The 24,882-nt window shown below is 46.1% G+C and overlaps 1 protein-coding gene across 1 annotated transcript in view; it reads right to left on the bottom strand.

Moving 5' to 3' along the window:
- Window positions 1-1,901: 1,901 nt before the first annotated feature.
- Window positions 1,902-24,882, bottom strand: part of LOC144828453 (cytochrome c1, heme protein, mitochondrial-like) — a 190,956-nt gene continuing 167,975 nt past the window's right edge. Inside the window, exons 6-7 of the mRNA XM_078686630.1 lie at window positions 16,488-16,588; window positions 1,902-2,377 (exon numbers count right to left, since the gene is read on the bottom strand). Coding sequence (XP_078542756.1) covers window positions 2,273-2,377; window positions 16,488-16,588 — 206 coding nt within the window. The 3' untranslated portion in view covers window positions 1,902-2,272. The remainder of the gene's footprint in view (window positions 2,378-16,487; window positions 16,589-24,882) is intronic.

The raw sequence follows: 24,882 nt of genomic DNA on the forward strand, positions 1-24,882 counted from the left end.
GCAGCCTTGATCCTTACATGATAAAACCATTCCAGACCAACCTTGTTTCCTTCACTGACTTCCTGTGGTACAGTGAACATAGCTGTTGCTATGTAGTTATGGGAAACTCACGAACAATGCACTCTGTCCGTAGAGCAGTAGTCTTCTATATTGGTTGTGTATTCCATGGTAGGTGTTTTTACCATTATTGGATTACTGACTTATTATATCTATTTGAGAGCTTCAAATAGATAAATCCTTTAATCATCCCCGTAATATAGGAAAACACGAACAGGCCTTGCATTCAATAAGATTCTCCCATCAGACCTGTGACTAAGTCCATTTCACTCACAATTGTAAATCTTGTGTGGGATGAATGAGGAGCCTGCCATCTCCTCTTCCATAAATCAAGAAACAATAACCAAGGCTCCAAACATTTATTTGATTATTTAGCCTATAGTCAGGCAGACAAAAGGCAAATCCTACTAAAACAAAGTGATGGTTCAATTCAAGCTATCAACAGATGGCTATGCCTGTATCGGAATCATAACCCATGCAAGACAGTTTCTTTTGGCATGTTCCGAGCGACATACCTCAACTCAAGACTGATCAGCTGGTATTTGCCACCACCATATCACATCAACAAAGAAATCTTGGAAGACTTCAAACACAAACTAAAGATAGCCTTGTCAAAATACAAATGGTGGCAAAAGAATAGCAACTTAGCTTCTCCAATCAGCTGTAAGTCTTTGCGACATTATTAATGGAATTAACTCTATAATGGTATCCCTGTGAAGCAGGTGAAGCCTCTGCAATGGCAGCATAAAGCAGCAGCCTGCCTCCTTATTAACTGAAGTTTCACAGATCACACTTCACCAGTCATCTGGTTACCAGATAGAATTTCAAGCACTCCGTCTGACACAAAAAGTATTTTACTTGTAAGTGCTAAATACCTGACAAAGCAAAGCGTATACTGGTCCATTTTGGCAATCAGGGTCTGCTTGTGGACATGTCACCTTACTGCACACAAAGGGAGCAGTGATCACCCACTGCATGCGGTTTGCTTGTTCAATACATTGCTCTTTTCACACGTAGTACAAATTTTCACATTCAGAAAGAAACTGAAAAAATAAGGACCCTATAGTGTGCATGATAAGACTTCTCGCTTAGCAGTATCAAGAAGATATACAAAGGTATTCTCGAAATGCCTTTCAAGTTACCAACGTCTGCATATCTCTGGTTGGGTAAACTAGGTACTGATGATGAGCACAAAAAAAGATCTCTCTCCTAAAATTAGTTTAAAAAAGGCAGTTTCAGATGAGCCAGTTGCTCAACAATAACAATTTACTTTAATCATTTATGAGATATGCTACATCTCTGTAAGCAGGCCTGACAACATGACAATAACTGTACAACTCGTCAATAAAAGGCTTAATGTGAAACCCCAATTAGAAGAACAGAACCAGATGTTGCCGAATGAGTATGGCTCGATTAGCACTTCTGTGGTGCAATAAGTGCTTAAATCTTTCAAATGTGTCAGCTCTTAACCAGATTTCTCTCTACAATCCTTTAAACTAATAATGTAAAGTTAAACAAAATGATTACGCGGACACATTGTATCGATAGTGAACAGCACTCCTTATCAAGAAGGAGAAAAACATTCCTTCTTTAAAACAGGCTTTTCTTCAGTTTTGCAATAGGGAGCAAATGGGCCATCATTTATTATGAAATTCCTTTTAGAAGCATAGGAGCCAAAAAGAATGAGGTATATTTCTGAAATTACTCCGCGTGCCTGTCAGACATTTCAGACTACATCTGCAGATAACATGCATCCTTAAAAAAAAAAAAAAGTGCCCTCTTCATACAGTGATAGTTCATTCTACTTGCTTGTGAAATAAAAGGCAAAGCTGAAATATCTGCCATTTTGGATTTAAAAGACACCGTTTGAATTTATTTGCCTCCCTCTTATGAGAATCAAAAGAAGAACACAATCAATTTGTCTTTGACCCCACGTTCTCTCCTCCTCCCAAGTCCCTTCTGTTCAAAGCCAGGTGATGCTTGGGTTTTGTTGGCATCAGTGAGGATGACAAGTAAAAGAAGAAAAACAGCTGAGCCATGAACAATAATAATATTAACAGATATAAGTTCCTTGTGACTCTGCGGGCTCCTGCTCAGGGATTTAGATGGAGGTGAAAGGCTTTATATAGTCATCTGCACCACGGCGGTGTAACCAACTGGATAGGGCGCCAAATACTGGAGCATTTGAGTGCTGAGGTGGTGTGCTTTGGACGTTTTACTTAGGAGGCCTATATTCAATCTTCCTGCTCTTCATTACGGACCACTTGTGTCTCTTCAAATAGTACACCACGGGAATAAGGATAGCACCAATCATCAAAACCTGTTTAAAAAAAGAAAAAGGATGATACATTTCATTCAAATGGCACTTTTAAACTTTATGACATTTTTAGGGATAAACATTTCGCTAATGTCTTGGGCAGACAATGAAAAAGTGCTCAAAGGAAAGACCAACCCTCGCCCCCTAACCTTACACTTGACATTCCACGGTCAGAGCAATGATGTGCACAAAAGGTGCAAACAGAAATTCAGGTGGCTGCTGTAAGAATCTCAGGAAGAGAAACTCCACCCAAGAGTGCTACAGTCGCAGCTGTGGGCAAGAAGGGAACCAGAGGTTTTAGCAATAGATATTAAAGGAAAAGACAACTCCTAGTTTAGATAAGTTCAAGTTTGAAATTCTAAGACACAGAGGTGTACAAGAGCAGTTAATAAGAGCCAACTGGAGTTATGGGAAAAGAAAATACACAAAAATTAGATACAACCTCCCACAAAAAGGTAATGTGATGGCAAAAGGACTTACGAAATCTTTCCATACTAAATACTATAAATCAGGTTTCTGAGTCTTATCAAAAGGACCCACTATTGTATTGTAGTTGCTTTTATAGAGCGCCCACCCCCCCATACGAGGTATTGAAGAGCTTTACACCAGTCAGCACACTCTTCCAGAACCAAGGTTAGTGGTTAGTCTCATGCTACTGGCAATTTTTTGGCAACTGGGATAAGTCAGGTGTGCTCAAGCAATGCTTTCATTCCGGCTTCTTGGTGGCAGATTAAACTAATAGAAGTTAGGAGGGCTTATTAGTCGGGGTATGTAAGCACTATGAGCTTTGCCAAAACAATGCTGATTGACAGTCAGATGCAACATGAACACTAAGATGCCTACTGTTAATCTGAATGAGAAACAGCAGCAGATTGCAACAGGTTACTCATTAATCCTAAAGTAAGAAGAGGGTCAAATGGTAACGCTTCCTGGGGCCACAACGAAAGGGCTAAATCTAGTGCTAGCCTAGAGAGCCTTTGCGAAGTATCTTCCTACTAAAGCCACTAATTTTTTGAGTTGCTGTTTCTGTTCCCTTAATTTTATTTCTTTGTACAAACAAGGGTGACTAGACTCATTTTCAATTTGTGTTACCTTTATTATGTTAGCTATCTTTTGCCTGCTGTATTTCTTTTGCCAATTTTCCTAACTCTTGGCAGCTAGACTTGGGGTGGAGCCAGCAATGTAATTTACTGGTATGTCCTATAATGCAAGCAATGAGGCCCATAAACTGGCAACCCCTGCACAGACCTTCAGTAGGCAATTTAGTCTGCACCCAGTCCACAGTCATCAGCCAGCCATGCTACAACTTAGGCTATAACATGTGCACTTGAAAGTCATTCTTAAATGTATTTTCAGGTAATTCCAATCCGACCCTGCAGTTATACAAAGTCTGCGCTAGGAAAATTTACATCACCCCAATCCATTAAGATCAGGGCCTCCAAATTTTATAATTCAAATCCCCATGAAGGCCATCCAAAATGAACACACCACAAGCCTGCCTCTGCAGTGTCACTTTCACTGTAAAGAATACATTTTAATGAAGGGGTGTGTGTGTGTTAAGAAAACTAAAGGATATAGGGCGTTATAGGTTGGTTCAGATTTTACACACAAAACCATAGAAATTCAGCAGCTATAGTTAAAGTGATCAAGTAACTATAGGTAACTATAACTCAAGCCCTCAGCATGCACAGTTTTCTCATCAGTTTTTCAGAAAATGTTGCAGTGATATTATCAATGATGTAATAGATGTCATGAGTGATGTAATAAGTGGGTTAATTAGCAGTGCTTGGTGAGGGGCACGAGTTATAGTTATCTTATTTTTATTGTATTTTTTTTCAGTTCCATATAGCGGGAACTCGACCCGAAGGGATGAAAACGCTTTACATGAGAACCACTTACATTACAGACGAACACATTCTTTTTGTTTTTTTAAGGCATGGGTCGATTAAGTGATGTGCCTAATATCACAGGATGTTTGAGTCTACCCCCAGACGCAAACCTGGTACCAGCTTAAAGGTCACCGATCTAGCCGTTAGGCCACATCCTCATTTAGGGCACGAGTTATAGTTACTTGAGATAATTCACTGTAACTGCTAAATTTCTATGGTTTTGTGTGTGTAAAATCTGAACCCAACAATAACGTCCTTGTAATCTTTAGTTTTCAGTGAGCCCAAACCATGGGCCGTTTTTGATACCGGGACCACATCAGCCGGGGCCCACCACTGGAGTTATGGGGTTTTGGAGGGGGGTGGGGAGGATGGGGGGGCACAGCCACCCTCCCTGGGCTGATTTCGACCCCATCTCCCCAGGCCCCAGCCATATTCTAATGGGGGACAGGCACACAGCACCCCTCCCCAGGCGAATTTGTTCCCAGGAACCCATACCCCAGGGCCCTCTACCTTTTTAAATGAGGAGCCGGCATGCAGCCCCAGTCCTGGGCCAATATGGGGCCTCGGGAACTCCATCTCCTGAGGCCTCGCCAATTACAATGGGGGGTTTCCGCTGGGCCTCGGAGACCCCATACCCTGTGGCCAGGCCAATAAACGGTGGGTGTTCAGGTGCCCATCAACTATCCTTGTTTGGGGTGCAAGGGCCCCATAGACCCCACACCCTCAGCCGGCTCCCGGCATCCAGCAGGAGCAGGCATTGATCAGACCCTCCAGGATTTCACGATTTGCAAAATAATCGCCAGATCTGCACTTTTGCAAAAAGGCCGCGATTTTTACAAAACTGCCCGCGTAATCGGGTGTTGCAAGCAACACGGGAGGCTGATTAGTGGTAATCGGCGTCAATTGTTAACATACCTCAGGACCCAGCGCCTCCAGTTCACATCAAAGAGAGAGCTGTGATAAGAGGACACGCAGGAGTCACCGGGAGCAGGAAGGGTTTTGAAACCAATAGTTTTAAAAGTTGAATGGCATTGTGGACATATTCTGGGCACCTGGTTGGATGCAGCTTGCATAATATTCGGAGATAAGAAAGTGGTGTTTTTTACATTTCTCCGAAGGTGTTTTTATTTGTGCTTCTTGCCATGTGTCTGTTTTCGTTTTGACGTGGTTAGAAAGACATTCAGTCTATAGAAATCATTTGAGTTTAGCAGCCCATTAATCAATCAACCATCTTTCGCACACTCGTGGGCAGTGATTTACAGCCCCAAAAGTTTGAGGCCTATACTGAGATTACGATACTCTCTTACTCCCTTCCTCTTCGCAGATGGCATGCTACAGCTTGGAGTGGTTCTGCCTCTTCTGCATCGGTTATGAACAGGTACATTTATGCCCCACGTTTCTAGTAAGCACAGTATGGACCCTTTACATGTTTAGTTGAGTACTATTAGGGATTATTCCTTTTTAACTTTTCTTCAGGCGTACTTACATCGTGGTTGTGTTCTGGACGTTTGGTGTATTTGGCACCAAACAGTTGACTCTTTCAGTATGGCATTATTGTAAGGGCTTGTGAGTTTTCACAAGGTTGCATCTAATTCATTCAGAATTTTTTTTTTGTGAGGCTTAGCAAGTATCTGTCTCAGAATGACGTATGCTCTTGTTGACCTCCTTTCCGACTTTATATAATTTCAATCAGTTTACCTTTGTGTTGACTTTTATATAATGTCCATCTCCATGGGCTTAAATTAGTCTGCTCCCGTGCATTCTGCTTCTCTTATACAATGTTCATTTTCATCAGGCTTTTTGCGGGCTCTGTTATTCAGAATAAAAGGTACCTGGGATATTTCTTCAAATACCAGACTTTAGACAATTGAACATTACGAAGTGCTGTGTGTCATTGTTCCTTTCAGAGTGGTGATTTTGTTGTTGAGTCGGTGAGTCTTTTTTTCGGCTTTAAATAAATGTATTTGGTCTGCCCTCTCTTCATATAATGTTCATGTTAACAGGCATTCTGCTGGCGTCCCGTTATTTATTACAGTGGGCATTTTGGACATTACCACACATCTCTTTGAAGTGGCTTATGTCCATTACGATAAACAATAGATTTAACACAGATGTCTCGACCGGGGGTGAATGTTTGATTTGCTCTGCATTCCGTCCATCATCTTTGTGCCTTTTGCTGTCTAAAAGGAACAATTATGAGTAAAATAAAGTGCTGCAAAAATGCAGCAAAATTTCCATTATTGAGCCTAGCATTGCAGCGCAATGCGCTGCAACGCTTTGCGAGGCATGCAGTACTCAATATAGTGTGAAATCTTCATGGAAGCTTCGCCCACTCTCTGCCCATCTTTTTAATTGGTTTAGGTCCTAAATGCTGCCTTCCGATTGGTTTTAGGCTTGTTAGTCCCTCCCCATGATGGCCATGTCGTCATTAGTATCCTGCGCGTATCAAGAGAGAGAGAGGACTAGAAAGCTAGTCCGAGTCCCCGTGGTTTATATGTGTTATCAAAAGAGACTAGCTTAAATATGACCAATATTGTTAGGACTCTGATTATTTATTTATTCAAAGTTTTATATAGCGCGAACAAGATCCTTACAGATATCAGAGCGCTTCACAGAGACAGGGGTAGGGGCAGCAGGAATGAACAGAGATAATGGGAGCAGTATAATAGTCACTAACATAATAGGCTAACAGTAACATACAGAAAACATATCAATATACAATCAGGTAAACAAGTAATATAAGACGGCACAAGTCGTTGATCCCACTACAGAAGGGTTCAGGTAAACCTTGGATGTGTGGATGGCTTATACCAATTTCTTAAGATAGAGAGAACACTGGGTGGGGGCATCGGGAGGGTGATTCAATAAACCAAAGTGTATCATATATTGGTCGGTAGTAAGAGAGTAGCGTAGTAATGTCACCATCAAGTAGGAGTATAGTGCCAAAGGACAAGGTGATCAGTGATACAAAGCGATACAGAGTCTCTGATCCAGCACCTATAAAGTTCAGGAGATCTTGGCCAGAAGGATGGTTTTCACCTCTTTCTTGAAGAGTGCAGTGGAGGAGATAAGCCTGGTTTCAGGAGGGAGCGCATTCCAGATCCTGGGTGCCATTCCTGAGAAGGAGCGTTTGTATGTTTTTTCTTTCCGGAATCTACGAGGTTTCAGGAGTAGATTTTTTGTACTACTATTGGATCTCGAACCTCCTGATATAGACAACTTTTGAGCGAGGTAGTTGGGTGCATTGTGGTGCACGGCCGAGTGTGTCATAACTGCAATTTTTAGCTGTATTCTGGCTTCAAAAGGCAGCCATTTTAGAGACTTTAAGTCTGGGGATATGTGAGAATGTTTTCTTGAGCCAGTAATGAGTCTCGCGGCAGCGTTCAGGGAGGCTCTTAGGGGTGCTGTTGTGGATAGCGGGAGTCCGCTGAGGGCCACAATTCCGTAGTCTATGCGAGGGATGACTAAAGCTTGTACAGCAGTTTGGAAGTCTTTGGCAGGGAGGAAGGGTTTAAGTTTCCTCAGTGTGTTGATTTGGAAATTAGCTCCTTTTGTGGCTTTGCTAACGTGCGGTTGCATGTTGAGCTTGGCGTCGAGTGTGATGCCTAGGGATTTCGCAGAATCCACGATGGTAGGTTGGACATTGAGTGCTGTTAGGTTATTGAGCCAGGTTTGGGTGGTGGAAATTTTCGCCGGGGGTGAGATGAGTAGGAACTCAGTTTTAGTTTGAGGTGATTATCGGCCAACCAAGATTGAGTGTTACTAAGTGTGGAATTCAGAAGTTTGATATCTTCCGGGGATTGTAGCTTTAGGTAAAGTTGTGTGTCATCGGCGTACATATGGAATTGAACATTGGATGCTTGGAGCAAGGTGGCGAGCGGTTCCATGACGAGGTTGAACAGAGTGGGGGAGAGGGAGGATCCTTGTGGAACACCTAGATCTGCAGGCACAGGTGTAGATAGCACATTGTCGATCTTGAACTTCTGAGACCGGTTATGAAGGAAGGAAGAAAACCATTTGAGAACAGTTCCCGATAGACCCATTCTAGTGCTTAGCAGCTCCAGTAAGTTCTCATGTTTGACCGTGTCAAATGCTGAAGAGAGGTCAAGAAGGATGAGGAGGCAGGACTCATTGCGATCAAGGATTTGGAGGGCGTCATCAATTATGTGTGTCATAGCTGTTTCCGTGCTATGTTTCGCTCAGAAGCCTGATTGATGAGGGTTGAGGAGGTCAAATTGGTCAATGTGTTTTGTTAGTTGGAGTTGGACACATTTCTCCAGCAGTTTGGCCAGGGTGGGGATATTGGTGATAGGACGGTAATTGTTCAGGTCAGACGGGTCAGCTGTAGGTTTCTTGAGTATAGGCGTGACTTGCCCCACCTTGAGGGAGTCTGGAATGAGACCTTGTTGAAGGGAGCTGTTGATGATTTTGGTCCAAAGAGGGAGGAGCAAGGGGATGAAGTCTTTTACAGCATTAGCAGGTAGGGGGTCTATGAGGTGATTAGAGGGCTTCAAGGTGCAGAGCAGTTTGTGTATTGCTTCTTCCGAGTAGGTGTCGAAGTACAGCCATGATGCCTTGTTTTTAGGTTGAGTGTTAGACATTCTGGTGTGGTTGGGGAATCGGCTTACATCCATGATGAGGTCATTTCTTATGTTGTCGGTCTTTAGCTTAAAGAAAGCAGAGAAGGCTTCACAGTGTGGGGTGTCGCTTGTTGTGCTGTTTGATTGTAAGGGTTGTGTCTTTGTTTGAGTCTTGATTAGTTCGCACAGCTTTCTTGGCCTGTTTTTTGCTTGGTCCAACTGGCGACTAAAGAAGTCCGACTTTGTGCGCTTTATTTTCCTAAAGTAGGCATTTCTCTTGTTCTTAAGCGTTTTGAGATGCAGTGATGAGGGATCAGATCTCCAGGTACGCTCTGCCATTCGCATAGTACGCCTGTCGTCATTGAGTCTGCCGTCATACCAGGGGTTAGAAATTTTGGTGGAGACTCTCTTCAGTTGCAATGGGGCGACTTCATTGACTATTGAATTCATAGAGTCAAGGTAGTGGTCGGTCAGTGATTGAACATCCGAGGCACCTGAAGGGGGAAGGAGGAGACTGCCGATGTGGGGAGGCAGGGTAGTGGGGTTAAGATTCTTCATGTCCCTTTTCCAGGTTTTGGATTTGGTGGGTTGAGCCGGGTTAGATTTAACTTTTTCGTTGATAAAGAAGGTGATAATGTGGTGATCTGACCAGTCGCAGGGTTGGATCGCCTCCAGTTGGGTAGAGTCCTCTTTGGCAATGATGAGATCAAGTATCGAGCCTTTGTTGTGTGTTGGTCTATCGCATATTTGGGTGAGGTCAAGCGCATTAAGGAAAGTTTTGAGACTATTCACCACTGTGTCATTCTGATCGTTCCAGTGGAGATTAAAGTCACCCAGGTAGACTTGGGTGGTCTGCCGACCGGCATTTGATGTGATCGTGTCCATGAGTTGTTGGGTGAATATGAGGTTGTCACCAGGCGGGTGATAGATGAGATGTAAAGCACAAACTTGTTTGCCCTCGCTGGTGATATCGAGGCAGAGGAGTTCACAGGAAGTAAGGGAGGGGGAGGTGGCTTTAGTAACGGAGAGGTTGCTCCTAAAAATGCATGCAATTCCCCCGCCCGTCTTGCCAGGCCTGTCCAGTCTAATGATGTGATAATTGAGGGGGACTAGTATGTCCATTATCGGGGTAGAGGCTTCAGTAAGCCACGTTTCAGTCAGAATGGCTAGGTCCAGATCCATTGCTGAGACGAGATCAGCGATGTCGGAGGAGTGTCTCTGGGCCGATCTGCAATTGAGTAGATTAGATTGGTCATGGGCACCTCGTTGGTGAGTTCATGAAGCCCTCACCCACCAACCTGGTTGGTGGCATGCTTCATCATCAGGCCCACCCAGTGACACCTAATGTGTCCCGGGTGTGCTGCGATGCCTGATTACAGCGAAGCTGGTATTTTACTGAGAGTGCAGTGTGAGGTGTAAAATGAAGTGTGAGTTAAAACGGCTTGGCAAGGGTCCCAGTACCCGAGGGTAAATTACATTTTAATAACTGGGCCCCCGTGAGCGGTTAAAATAAGGCTTGGGGATGTTTAAGGGAGGCGAGTTACTACCTCCTACATCCATCAGTTGGTCGACATGTTTCAGCCAGTGCCTTAAACTAAAACTGGCTTTCCTCAGGACCTTTTTAAAATAGAGTAGTGCAGGTTAAAAAGGAGTGTAATCCAGGCTATGTGTTACACTCACTAAGGTGTTTCTCTAAGTGTGAGAGGGGGGGGGATTCCCTTCTCATATATGCCTGTACCGACAACATTGAAGACATAGACAAAACATGTAAGAAGAGGAGAGTCAAATAGGCGTCTTCGCCACATAGTCATATACATAGAGTGCCGAATCTACAGTGCTCAGTGGGTAGACTACAGTCGGCAAAAGTGTAATGGCACTGGTGGTACCATTATTGTGATTATCGCAAATAATTGGGGGTGGTGTCGCTAAAACACGGGTATCACACATATGCATGAGATGCAAAGTGTGATGGGGCGTAAGTACACACTCTTACGCTTAGATTTTGCAGCCAATGCTTCCAGGAGTGAAGCGGTAAGGGGTTGACCCTGTAGGGAAATAATGTTGGCCACTGGGAGTTAGAGACCTGTAAGGAGGGAAAAGCACTTACCCAGAGAATGGAGGTGCATTTAGCATTAGGGTCACTGAGCACAGAAGCACCATTAGGTGTAAGAAAAACATCAGTAAATTAACCAACCACCACCAACCACTTCATCACCCATGGCCATACCCCCAATGACCTCACATGGACAGTCATCGAACAAATCCCTGAGCAGGCATTAGACAATGAAAGAAGACTGATGAGCAAAGAACAGCGTTGGATCTATCGCCTTTCCTTACACATCAATGGCCTGAACGATGCAATCCCTTGGAACTCAGTCACATGCTAAATGAACCTCCTTTAATTCCATGATAGTGACAGATTGCAGTCTTTAACACAACACATTCTCTACCACGCAACAGCACTAATAACTAGTGTCTCACCCCCGCTCATGCGCAATAGACACAAGCAGCACCGCGCATGTGCTAGAGACTAGTGTCTTTTCACCAACTAGTGTCTCACCCCCACTCATGCGCAATATACACAAGCAGCACCGCTCATGTGCAAGAGACTAGTGTCTTTCCACCGCCCGTGAGCAGACAGCTAGGAACACACCCGTGGTAGTCTTTCTACTCTTACTCCCAGCTACAGGTGCAGATAGTTAACCAATTAACAAGCATATAAAAACGAACAAGAAACTCCAGCTCTTTCTACCGGAGTACGAGGACGGTGCAACAGGTACAAGGCAGGCTCTGACCAGAAAAGCTGTGAGTATGACAACCTCCAAGCAACAATCTCTGGGTAAGCGCTTTTCCCTCCTTACAGGTCTCTAACTCCCAGTGGCCAACATTATTTCCCTACAGGGTCAACCCCTTACCGCTTCACTCCTGGAAGCATTGGCTGCAAAATCTAAGCGTAAGAGTGTTTACTTACGCCCCATCACACTTTGCATCTCATGCATATGTGTGATACCCGTGTTTTAGCGACACCACCCCCAATTATTTGCGATAATCACAATGATGGCACCACCAGTGCCATTACACTTTTGCCGACTGTAGTCTACCCACTGAGCACTGTAGATTCGGCACTCTATGTATATGACTATGTGGCGAAGACGCCTAATTGACTCTCCTCTTCTTACATGTTTTGTCTGTCTTCAATGTTGACGGTACAGGCATAAATGAGAAGGGAATCCCCCCTCTCACACTTAGAGAAACACCTTAGTGAGTGTAACACATAGCCTGGATTACACTCCTTTTTAACCTCCACTACACTCTATTTTAAAAAGGTCCTGAGGAAAGCCAGTTTTAGTTTAAGGCACTGGCTGAAACATGTCGACCAACTGATGGATGTAGGAGGTAGTAACTCGCCTCCCTTAAACATCCCCAAGCCTTATTTTAACCGCTAACGGGGGCCCAGTTATTAAAATTTAATTTACCCTCGGGTACTGGGACCCTCGCCAAGCCGTTTTAACTCACACTTCATTTTACACCTCACACTGCACTCAGTAAAATACCAGCTCCGCTGTAATCAGGCGTCGCAGCACACCCGAGACACATTAGGTGTCACTGGGTGGGCCCGATGATGAAGCTTGCCACCAACCAGGTTGGTGGGTGAGGGCTTCATGAACTCACCAACGAGGTGCCCATGGGCAAATCTAATCAGAGTCCTAACAATATTGGTCATTAGTATCCTACCATGACTACTGGCCCCTTTACTTCAAAAATTATTTTCTTCTTGTGACCCCCTCGCAGTCTGACTTCTGGAACCCTCCACACCCCACCGCACTCCCGTTCATGCCTTCTCACTCGCCCTCCCTTTTCCAATGAAACAGGTCTCTCGTAAATGCAAGTCCTATTGCATTGCAAATGCTTGTTTGGTTAGAGCGGCTCAGAGTAGAGGTGCTTGTGCGCAGCTGGTCCCTCCCTTGTGAGCGCATCGCTGCTGGAGCAGAGGTATCCTGTGTGTGAGCTGCTCGTCGGGTGGGCGTCCTCGATGGGAAAGGAGGAGGGAATCTCCTGGAATGGGAGTCTCCTTCGCTCTTGAGCAGTGAAAGCTCCGCTATCCGCTGACCCCTGGTGGTGCAAGCCTGTGCTCTGGTACCGAAGGGAGGGGTGTGGTGGGTCTTCATTTTGTCGTTTAAAAGGCAGCCCACTGCGCTCCCTCCCAAGCAGACTGCCCTGCCTCCTTCGCTCCTACTGCTTGCATTGTGGCGAGACGTCTCTCCTAAAGTTACTTTTCTTTCCTTATCCGCCGCGCGCCACGCAGGGGCCCCTGTATTAGTCTCCCATCAGTGAGCAGGGTAACATCTACAAGCCCAACTACAAAGTCATGGCAGACGAGTGCATGCACAAGAAGCCTTGCCGTGACGCCCACACTAATGAGATCAACCTGGTGGACAGGGACCCCTAGCACCTCAACAACTACGTGGTGAAGGTAAGGGATGCACAGCGGCATGGGGGCGTTGGGGGCTCCCACCTGTATACAGAGAAGCAAGGTAAAGGGGGGGAAGGGGGAGAACACATCTGTATGCCCAGAAGGGCATCCTGAATCAAGAGCAGTTTGATTGACAAACTCTGCGCTAACAGTTTTACAATATTTGTGGGTGAACTTTTTGCACCAGCCTTTCACTTTACATCAACCACACACGGCTGTGTGTTTAACAAATGATCCCTGTAACTACAGTGCAGTATAGTGTTACGAGTTTAGACTTCTCACAGCAGGATTTGACCAAACCTGAGTTACCTTTGTGAAGCCACCAGGGCTGGGCAGGAGACCTTCACATGTGCTTGGCACACAAGGGTGCAGAGACATCGAGAGAAATTCCACACTCGCTAGGTTAGTCCACTGAGGCCAGTCATCAGCTCCCTGCTGGCAGTGCCCTATATAAAAGGCCAGAATTTTACAGGAAAGGTTGCGATGAAGCAGCCCCAAACATGGCAAGTATCGCTTGCAGTCCTATAAACATAGGACGTATGTGTGCGAGCGACTGTCAAAGCAGCAATGGAAAAAGTTTGGCACGACTTGCCGCATGCAGGTCTGAGTGCGAAGTGCCTCAGTGGATACTTTGTTGATTATGCTTGAACGATCAGTTTTTATTTGCATTTTGAATTGTTTTTGCCGTTTACTTAATTTAAAAATATGAACCGTGCTCATAAAATAGTGAAAAGTTATTTGTGCCTATGGTAAATGCTTCGCACAAAAATTTCTGCTTGTGTGCAATGTCTTATGGTCCTAACGCCAGGAGCTTTAAGTAGTTTCTTAAACAGGTACGTACACGCGTTTGCTTTTCTCCACTCCCTTCCCCTGCAACTGACAGACCTTGCAAACAAACTTCACTCGTAGCGTCAGCGCTAGGACTACGAGAAGTCTAGTTTTTCCATCTCGGTGGGGCTGGAGACGGCTGCAGTCACAGACGTCTGTCTCAAAGACCCGTCTCCAGATTCAAGGAGAACTGTTCTTTTAACTAGAAAGGTGCCCACATGGTTTGAGAGACCATTAAAATGCGAGAAGTAGGTCTGTTATGCGCAACGTGCTGCCGTCGCCAGGGGAGGCTGTTTTTAGGACTGGCATGTCTGTTACCATCTCTTTCCAATGGACGAACAGAGAGCTCTGGCGTCGCACATTTCCCCTCATAGATTTCTATAGGCAGTTGGGTGTATCACTCCACCTCCCACAGATTGTTTTCTTTACAGTACACAAGGAAATATTTTACATATCAAAGTACTGTGGATAATCCCACATTAAATCAGTTTTTCATTTATGCTCGATACACAGAGCTAACGTTGTTTTACATTTATTTTGCTTGTTTCACTGCGTAGTCTTTTTTAAACGTTTCAATCAGGACTCAACATGCAAGCCGGACATATTCCCTCAAGTTTGAAGATATATTGTTCACATTTTCTATGCTGGACAAGAGTGGGGTCTGCTGTCAATAGCATAGTCCGTGTGTCATGGGCCCTAGTTCAGGGATGGAAAGAGCCCACTGTATTTATCAGGGCTCAGTGTACCCCGGAGACCTCTAGGCACTAGCACCCCAGCACCTGCTTTGCAATGAGAGCCACTTCCCTGCCTTCTGTATGGGTTCTCGGGGCCTCCTGCGCAGTGTGCACCTCGCAGAGAAGGTGCCCTACATGTCCACTTGTATGAGGCTTCCATTACCGAGCGCCCAGGCACGCCCTACAGAGGAAAGCTGTTTGTGTAGAATACAGCACAGACAAGCGGACGGATGGACAGACAGGCATAGATGGATTAGAGTCATACCGTCTTACTGCTCTGCTTTTTGTTGTTTAATGTGCGTTATTCTAACCACTTTAAATGCGCTTCACTGTATTTCTGTTTTCAGCGCCCCATGCGCACTTTCACTTTCCAAGCAGCTGGGATAATGGCTGTTGCTTCTTTGAAATTAAATAGGTCTTGCTTCTTTGAAATTAAATAGGTCTTGCTTCTTTGAAATTAAATAGGTCTTGCATGTACAAGAGTTTGAGCTATTGGCTTGGTCAATGACAATGCCTTTTATTTATTTGTTAATTATCGAAACAGATAAACAAAAGGCATTTTCATTTACAATGCCAATAGCTTAAACTCTCGCAAATGCAAGACCTATTGCATTGCAAATGCTTGTTTTTTAAAATTCTGCAACACACAGTGTCAAGTAGACTTTGGTCTGGTGACATTTCTAAAATGGTCCACAAACTTGCTGATTCATTAGGGTTATCCTCCGTCAAATATAATAACATCGACCCTTCCAGCCGGGTCAATACCTTCTACAACCAGGTAGTATCCTGGATGACATGCCCAGTGAGTACAAAAACACTGGAAACATGTAGCATGTAAACGGTAAACCCCGCTGTTTTAAATCAGAAAAGAACATTAAAAAGAAAATGGAAAGCACGGTGCAATAATCCTTCAGAGACCAAACTGCTCTTTCAGCTTCGTAAATATTGCTTCTAGTTCAGAAGGGTATTATTTGCAAGAAATATCACCGCTGCCTAAAACATGACTAAGAAGATATTTAAAACAATTAACATGCTTGCTAATCACTCATAAGTCATCTAATTCCTCCCTCAAAAATGTGTGGCTAAGCTTTAAAAAATATTCTCTGAAAAAGTAAAAAAAAAAAAAATGATAATAGATACCTGCACCTCATTGGTTACTGGTAATGTAGTCGTTACATGTTTCTTATGAAGTCCTCTATTGCGACTAGGTCTGCGCTATATAAATAACTTTAACAAATAAAGCAGGATCCTGCTTTCAGTGTCTCCATTTCAGTGTAGCACAAAAACATGCAAGTAAGCAGTCTGTAGCAAAGGACAGTTCGTCTTAGGGTTCCACCTTTCACAGGACCATTAGTACCAATCAAAATAGGTTGCTCCCAAATTTTGTACAGGAGGCATGTACAAGTTCCGATTCATTTTATTTAGTATTACCAATGGAACTGAATAAAATATAAGGACTGATATATTGTGAGTTCGTTACCTTGCTGCTGTATGTTTTCAAAACAGACTAATCATCTCTATAGAAAGGTGCTTTGGAGTTAAAAATAATGAGGAGAAAATACAGAAATGACCCCAAGCTTTCTCTCAAATACAGGGCTTCATACTGACCTTCAGTCCCATGCGCTTGCGCTGGTCATGTTCTGGCTCAGCTGCCCACCTAAGGAATGTGCATACATCCTTAGCGACCTGAGACATGGTAGCTGTAGTGCCTATAGTGTTTGGAAAATAAGATGCAGAATTTAATATCATTCATTGCAGATGCCCTCAGAAAAAAATTGATTACATTACAGGAACGCACATCTGACATGTTACTTGGATTCTTTGTCGGCTATTAACTTTGACCACTCTGTTCCACATCAGAAAGGAGATTGGACTCATTGGGTGAACACTGCCATGTAGAGTAAATTATGCAATCATGCTTAGGAGCAAGTCTATCTTTACAGCGCTTCAGAATAGAAACCACATCAGGGAATATTCCTATATGGCCGTGCACACAATATCAACCCTATGAGGAATTTAACCATAACACAGGTCTCTTCAGATGCACATCCTACGCTCTTTAACTACAGAATGGTCAGAAAGAGAAGAAAACACCAACTGTAGTGACTGGCATAGTAAAGCGAAGGAACATCTTGCAATTATCCACAATAAGTTCTAACAATGTAAAAATCAGAACAATGAGCAATTCACAACTTTCTAATGTCCGTCAGGTGATGAATATACCTCAGACACAAAAGCTACCAAATTCCACATCTTGTAAAATCCCCCATGTGATAATCTGTTTGTCAAACAGCTTATGGAAGATGTGTCGGAAAATATAGTTCTTCCTCAAACAACTTCATAGGGACCTCAACTTTCAATAGCGAGACTAGTGAAAGCTGTATCCGAACTGCCCCTGTATTAACTGCATAGTGACATAGATCAGTGGTGCTCAACATCCATCCATATAAGGGGCCCTAAATAACGCAATAGGCCCTGATATCAACACACTGATCTTACCACACACTAAGAGCACGCCTCCACAATGCCGGAATCCAAGAGAAGGCCCTGGACTGGACCACCTCCTTCCTTTCCGGGAGAACCCAGAGCGTCCGCCTCCCCTCCTTCCGCTCCGAAGCCACCGAGATCTGCAGCGTACCCCAAGGCTCATCTCAGTCCAACGTTGTTCAACGTCTACATGGCACCACTCGCCCACGTCGCCCGACAGCATGACCTAAACAATCTCCTACGCCGACGACACCCAGCTGATCCTCCCGCTCACCAAAGACCCACACACCGCCAAAACCAACCTCCACGAAGGAATGAAGGCAATCGCCGACTGGATGAGGAACAGCCGACTGAAGCTGAACTCGGACAAGACAGAGGTCCTCATCCTCAGCTCCACCCCCTCGGCCTGGGACGACTCCTGGTGGCCGACGGCACTAGGAGCACCCCCTACACCCACCAACAACGCACGAAACCTAGGGGTCATCCTCGACTCCACACTCTCCATGACAAAGCAGGTCAACGCAGTCTCTTCCTCCTGCTTCAACACCCTCCGCATGCTTCGCAGGATCCGAAGAATGACCGCCGGCGGCAGATCATTCTCCCACCTCGCCGCCAAGACATGGAACACCCTCCCCATCCGCCTATGGCAGACCGAAGACCTTCTAACCTTCAGGAGACTCCTCAAGACCTGGCTCTTCGAACACCCCCATCCCTCCCGCCGACCTGACAGCAGATAGAGCCCCTGACGGGGGCAAAAACTTGGCTCCGAGGATGACTTTCAATAGATCACAGTGAGGTAGCTGCTCTGCAACTTACAAAACTGGGACCCAGAATTAGGAAGTCTACGAATGATTTAGCACAGAGTGCCCCTCGAACAATCGCTGCACTCAGGGATATGAAGGCGGACCCCTTCCATCTACTTTCCGGTCTTCAAGCGAGCAGCTTTAGCACTGGCCCAGAGGTTGGCTATCGTAGGCTAACCGAGGCTCCACAGCACTTGCCATTGCACAGAGACCTCCATGTTAAAAATATTGGGAAATGCTTTGCACATATTATAAACAGAAGGTGAATTGATCTAGCCTAAAACGACTTAGCAGGGAGATAATGAAGACTTATAGAGGTGAGCTGGGAACAAGACGCAAGAGCTGAGATCAGGTAACTCGCGCCCATGTGTCAGTAACCACACCTGCACAAGTGGTGTGATGCCTGTTATCGGAAAACAGTTACTGCATAATTAAGAGGTTTTAGCAGTTCTGAATACACCGTTCACTGCTACTCACGGCTGAAAGACAGCCTGGTTACCATTAATTCAGCAATTACTAAAATTCATGTTTGCATTTCATGACCTCCAATAAATAGTAATAGCAAAAGCGGTGTACTGAAGCCCGCTTAGAAGACCTTTTCACTCCATAATGCAGCATAATGAAAGAGAAAAGATTAGACCTACTTCAAATTATGAAACTCATCAACAGTGACCTTCAAAAGCCCAGTTAACTTGTAATGATGTGGTAAAGAATTTGTTATTCACATAAGCAATTTATAGTCTGCAGGACTGAAAGAGAGCTTCAACAAGGACCTTGGTTCAAGTCCATGACTAGGCCGATGATCCAAGTCATCGGCTCCCCTGGAAAACTGATCAGTGCTTTGGAGACTTTAGAACTGAATGCACTACACTTGCCAGCTGCTGGACTGAGTTGTGAGCTTCAGCAAGCCCAAAACCGGGAATTGCTAGGTGGTACAAGTGAAGTGAGAACTTTTCAGAGTCCTGACAACTGAACTGGGAGGTCAGAGAGTTCAGAGTGAATTACCCAGTTGGATAAGGGAACACTAACTGATAAATAGTTTTCCATGGTAGTGAAAGTGACATTTTTTATTTAATACTAATAGAAAACATTCAGTCCTCTGAATATCCTAGAGAGTAATTTGGTGAGGGTGTCCATTCTCTCTTCTCTAGCTGCACACACTTTGTAAAGTACAGATCAGCCAAAGAATTCAAGAGCCATCACATAATGTCAGACCTTTTCTAACTACACTTGTTTCCGGTCTAATCAGGATATACTTTTGGGTACTGTGCCTAGGCCAGCATGTAATGACAGAGGAAGAGAGACAATGTTGATGGAATGAAGCGGAGAGAAAGGAAGAGAGGAAGTAGGGGGGAGAAGTAATAAGGAGGAAGGCCGAGGTGTAGGAAATGAAGTGAGGAAGAGGAAGGACAGAAAGGAGGAGGTGAGCGAGAAGGATGAAGATACGTCAAGAAAGAATAGTGAAGAAATTGATTTGAAGAGGAAAAGGAGAGTAATAAGGACGAGAAACAAGACTCCTAAGCAGCTGAACCAGTGTGGAAATCTTTCAAAATGCCAAAACGGCAACAGCAACTGCACAGCAACAATCAATACAAATTACACAGGTGGATTCTTTGAACGAGAACAGTGACAAGTGAAACGTCTGAAGAATCAATACATGCTACAATGGAAGATTCAGAGAGACAGAAAGGCCTTCAAGGGCACATGTTAATGAATAGTAAACGGACAGCAATTGAGAGAAAATGTTCTTGTGAAATGTTTAAAAAACAGAAAAAGCATTAACAGAATTCCTATTTTGAAACATTTGAAATAAGTTAACTTTTGCAGCGTGAATCTTTCTGGATTCACTATGCTGTGCATTATTCCGCGGTCTTGTGGTTGGGTCCGGATTCGTAGTCTTTTCTTTGGTTTTTTAATTTTTTTTTGTAGCCCAGGTGGGCGTCGGCGTCACACCCCCTTGGGTGTATTTCCGGTGACGTCGGCATGCTTCCTGCGGAAGCTCCCACTCTTGGGCGCCATCTTCAGATTCTTTTTTTCCGCGGTCGGGTCTGGATCGTTCCCGTTTGGGCTCCAGACATTTTTGGAGAAAGAAGAAAGAAAATACAGAAAAGACGAGGAGAAGTCATCTGAAGACTGCAGGGGACTTCATCAACGAAAAGCCGGCAAGGAGAAGGCGTTTTTTCATCGAGATCATCAACGACCGTCGACGAACACGCGACCAGAGAGGCCCTGGACGCTCGATGATGGACAACACGCCGTTCAAGTTCTGCCGCAACTGCCACCACAAGTACGAGCAGAAGGACCAGCACCCGGTATGCAACCTTTGCCTACCGGTGGACCACGAAAGCGGAGACTGCAACGCCTGTTCCGCCTTCGCCCCGAAGACCCTTCGCGTGAGAGAGAGGCAGAGGGTAGCACACGCCACCCTGCAGGGGAAGGCCCCGACTCCGTCCCTCTACGAGCTGGGTATGTCCTACGAGGAAGAAGAAAACGCTGCCGCCGAAGACGACAGCTACACGGTCGTAGAGACCGATTACACGAAGACTTCTGACAAGGTAGGAGACTCTTCGGCCCCCAAGAACCCGAGAGACTCTGAGTCTAGAAAAATCGAGGGCAAGACCCCGAAAACGCCGACGCCAAAAAAGGCGGCGTCCGTGACTACTCCCAGGCCCAGCGGATCCTCCGAGAAGGAGTCCCCGGCGCCGAGGGCTGCTGATCAGCAGAAAACATCGAAAATCATCCCTGAAAAGGATCGATCGACGCCGAGGGAGAAAGACCCAAAACTGACGGCGACGACCAGAGACCCAAGACCCGGTCCGACGTCGAAAACTTCAACGCCGAAAGGTACGGCGACAAACCATCCGCCAAAAAGAACGGCCGACCCATCCGACGCGGAACACGCGGCAGAGATGGAGAAGAGGAGAAGGCGCCTCGAGGCCGAAATGGAGAACATCATGCAGCGGAAGAAAGATTTCGATGCAAAGATGAAGGCCTTCACGATCCCTCACAAGACCAAGCCACCGGTGATGGAGGCAGTCGAGGAGGAGGAAGAGATCGCCGAAGTCGTCGTGGAACAAGACCAGGACGTCGAGGTGATCGACGACCAGGAGGAGTACGAGAATCCCTACGATAGTTACAACTATGGGGAGGAAGAGGAAAGCAGGACGGACGCAGACTCGACACCCTCTGACCTACAGGAGGTAGATTACATAGATGTCGACACCGACAGCCCGGAGGAGGTGGTCGACACTTACCCCTCGAGGCCCTCGCCGCCGGACGACATCGGGGCCTACAACTCTGTGATACAAGCTGCCGCAGCAGCTTTCAAGCTCAAGCTCGACGAAGAGAAGCAGAAAGCAGACTTCCTTCTAGAAACATTGCTCCCAACACAAACGAGGAGCCAGTTCCTTCCAATGCTCGAGAGCGTCTTGGCTCAGGGGAAGGAAGCTTTCAGGGAGCCCGCAACATGCAAGGCAGTAACTCCCAGAACTGAGAAGAAGTACAAGCATGCCACAAAGGACCCGGCCTACATTCAGGGCACGGTCTCCGCAGACTCCATTATCACGGCCACAGCAAGGAGGAGGGCTAACGTACCCTCTACCTCGGGCCCACCACCGGATAAGGAGAGCAAAAGGATGGATCTGGTGGGCAGAAGGATCGAACGGAATGCCGCGACCCACTGGCGCATGGCTAATTCCAACGCCCTGATAAACGGGCACATGTACCAAATCATGGAGGGACTAGGGCAGTTGGTGAAGGACTTGCCCCAGGATGCCAGGCAGAAAGCCGAAAAGCAGGTTTAAGAGGGAAAGAACGCGGCAAATTCTTGCCTTAAGATGGCCCTGGATGGGGCAGACACCGCCAGCAGGCTCATGATGATGGGCGTCACGGAAAGGAGGCACGCCTGGCTCAGGATACCCGGTTTTAAACCGGAGGTGCAACACAGCATCCTGAACACACCGTTCAACGGCAGCACGCTTTTCGGAACAACAGTTGATGAAACGCTCAGCCAACTAAAGAAAGATAACGAAACAGCAAGGTCCATGGGAGCATTGCAGTTCAGAGGGAACAAGAGGGGCACCCCGTCACGGAGGCCCGGCGGGAGAGGCGGAAACCAGCCAGGTACATCACACCAGGCTTTCCAGCAAATGCACCAGGCAGACTCGCAGACTCAGCATGGTCATCAGAAGCAGTCCTGGCAGTACCAACAAAGAGGCCAGTCCTTTCGAGGGAGAAATGGACGGGGACAAAATAGAAGAGGGGGGCAGCAGCCCACCTCTAAGTGACTTCAAAAAGCTCCGTGTGCCCGCCCACAAAAAAGATCCCAGGGGGCAGCACGTACAGATGGGTCAAGACAAACTAGACACCTACGACCACATGACACCAGTGGGAGGAAGATTAAGATTCAACCTCCGAGAGTGGAGAGAAATCACATCAGACAAATGGATCCTCAACATTATCCAGTTCGGATACTGCATAGAGTTGGAGGGGAGGCCAACAAGCAGAAAACCAAAAAGAAAGCCACTAGCAGGCAAGCAGCTGCAGTGTCTGCAGGAGGAGGCAAAGGAACTCCTGCGGAAGCAGGCCATAGAACGGGTACCCTTCAAGGAAAGAAACACAGGAGTATACTCAACGTACTTCCTGGTACCAAAAGTAGACGAAACAATGAGACCCATTCTCGACTTACGGTTCATGAACAAATTCATAAGAACGCAAAAATTCAAAATGACCTCCCTGCAAGAGGTGCTCCCACAATTGCAGATCGGGGACTTCATGGTCACAATAGACCTCAAAGACGCATACCTGCACATTCCAATGAACAGAAAGCACAAACACATGCTCAGGTTCACCGTCGGAGAAAGCCACTACCAGTTCACGACACTGGCCTTCGGTCTAAAATCAGCACCAAGAGTTTTCACAAAGTGCCTCGCAGCAGTCGCAGAGCACCTAAGAAGGCAAGGAATACACGTATACCCTTACCTGGACGACTGGCTGGTGAAAGCAAACTCATACCAGAAATGCAAGCTGCACGCACATACAGTGACAAGCACGCTCATAAACCTGGGGTTCTCCATCCATTGGAAGAAATCATCAATGGAGCCAGAACAAGTGAAGATCTTCCTGGGAGCACAGATCAACACCTTACAGGGCAAGGTGTTCCCCAGCGAGAAGAGGGCGAGGGCGCTGGTGAAGGAAACTCGCCTCTACCGGAAGGGACAAGCTCGGACAGTGAGGACTGCGAGCAAGATCATGGGGATGATGGCATCATGCATCCACCTGGTACCGAATGTACGACTCCACATGAGACCCATTCAAGAATGGCTACAGGAGCAATGGTCACAAGCTACAGGCAGTTGGGAGGATCTAGTGGTTGTAACGCACGCAGTGCAGAAGGAGATGACATGGTGGACCATGGAGAACATAGCAAGGGGAAAGCCTCTAACGCCCCCAACGCCAACAGTGACCATCACCACAGACGCATCCCTGAAGGGATGGGGCGCTCACATGGAGGAGCTCAAGGTGAGGGGACTGTGGACACCGACAGATGCGACAAAGCACATCAATTACTTAGAATTGAAGACAATCTTCCTTGCACTGAAAGCCTTTCAAACAAGACTGTACAAACACAAGGTGTTGATACAAACAGACAATACCACTGCGATGTTCTACATCAACAAGCAGGGGGGCACACAGTCAGCCCCGCTTTCAACGCTAGCGCAGGAGATATGGAGATGGGCCATCCCTCTCAAGATAGACCTGCTGGCCATACACCTGCCAGGGAAGGACAACATACAAGCAGATTGGCTCAGCAGGCAGACATCGGCATCCCACGAGTGTGAGCTCAATGCTCAGGAGACAAGGCGCCTATTCGACAGATGGGGAACTCCATCGGTGGACCTGTTTGCCACACGCCAGAATGCAAAATGCCAAAACTTCGCATCCAGGCAGCCCGAGGAAGGGTCACTAGGGAATGCCCTATGGATAGATTGGTCAAGGACATTTGCCTACGCCTTTCCCCCGATACCACTGATGCACAGAGTACTGAGCAAGTGCAGAGCGAGCAACATGACACTGATACTGGTCGCACCACAGTGGGCGAGGCAGACATGGTACTCGCAGATCATGGAGATGGCACAGTGTGCACCCCACAGATTCAGCGGGAGGAAAGACTTACTCTCCATGCACAGCGGAGAGGTGCTACACCCAGAGCCAGAGAGCATGAGCCTAGTAGCGTGGCTCCTGAGGACAGAGTTCGCACATTTAAGATTGCCATAAAGTACCCTGAAGGTCCTGCGGGAGGCAAGAAGGCCTAGCACTCGGAAGTGCTATGTTGCAAAATGGAAAAGGTTCACAATATGGTGCAGACAAGAAAGACTTCACAATAAAATGAAGAAGGACTCCACAGTGCTAAAGTACCTGACGCACTTGCTAGAGAAGAACCTTAGCTCATCCTCCTTGAGAGTTCACTTGGCAGCGATAGTCGCCTACACAAGGGGAGAAACTTGCAGGAGTTTCTTCACATCACAGGTGGTGAAGAGATTCCTAGAAGGTGCGAAAAGGATCGCACCACCCAAGCGGGTGCCGCCACCTGCATGGAACTTGAACATAGTCCTAACGGAACTCATGAAAGAGCCCTTTGAACTGCTCCACAAGGCGTCCTTAAAGATGCTAACTATGAAAACAGCTTTCCTGGTTGCAATAACGTCCTTACG

The sequence above is a fragment of the Lissotriton helveticus genome, chromosome 4_1 (genome assembly GCF_964261635.1).
Source record: "Lissotriton helveticus chromosome 4_1, aLisHel1.1, whole genome shotgun sequence".
Taxonomy (NCBI): Eukaryota; Metazoa; Chordata; class Amphibia; order Caudata; family Salamandridae; genus Lissotriton; species Lissotriton helveticus.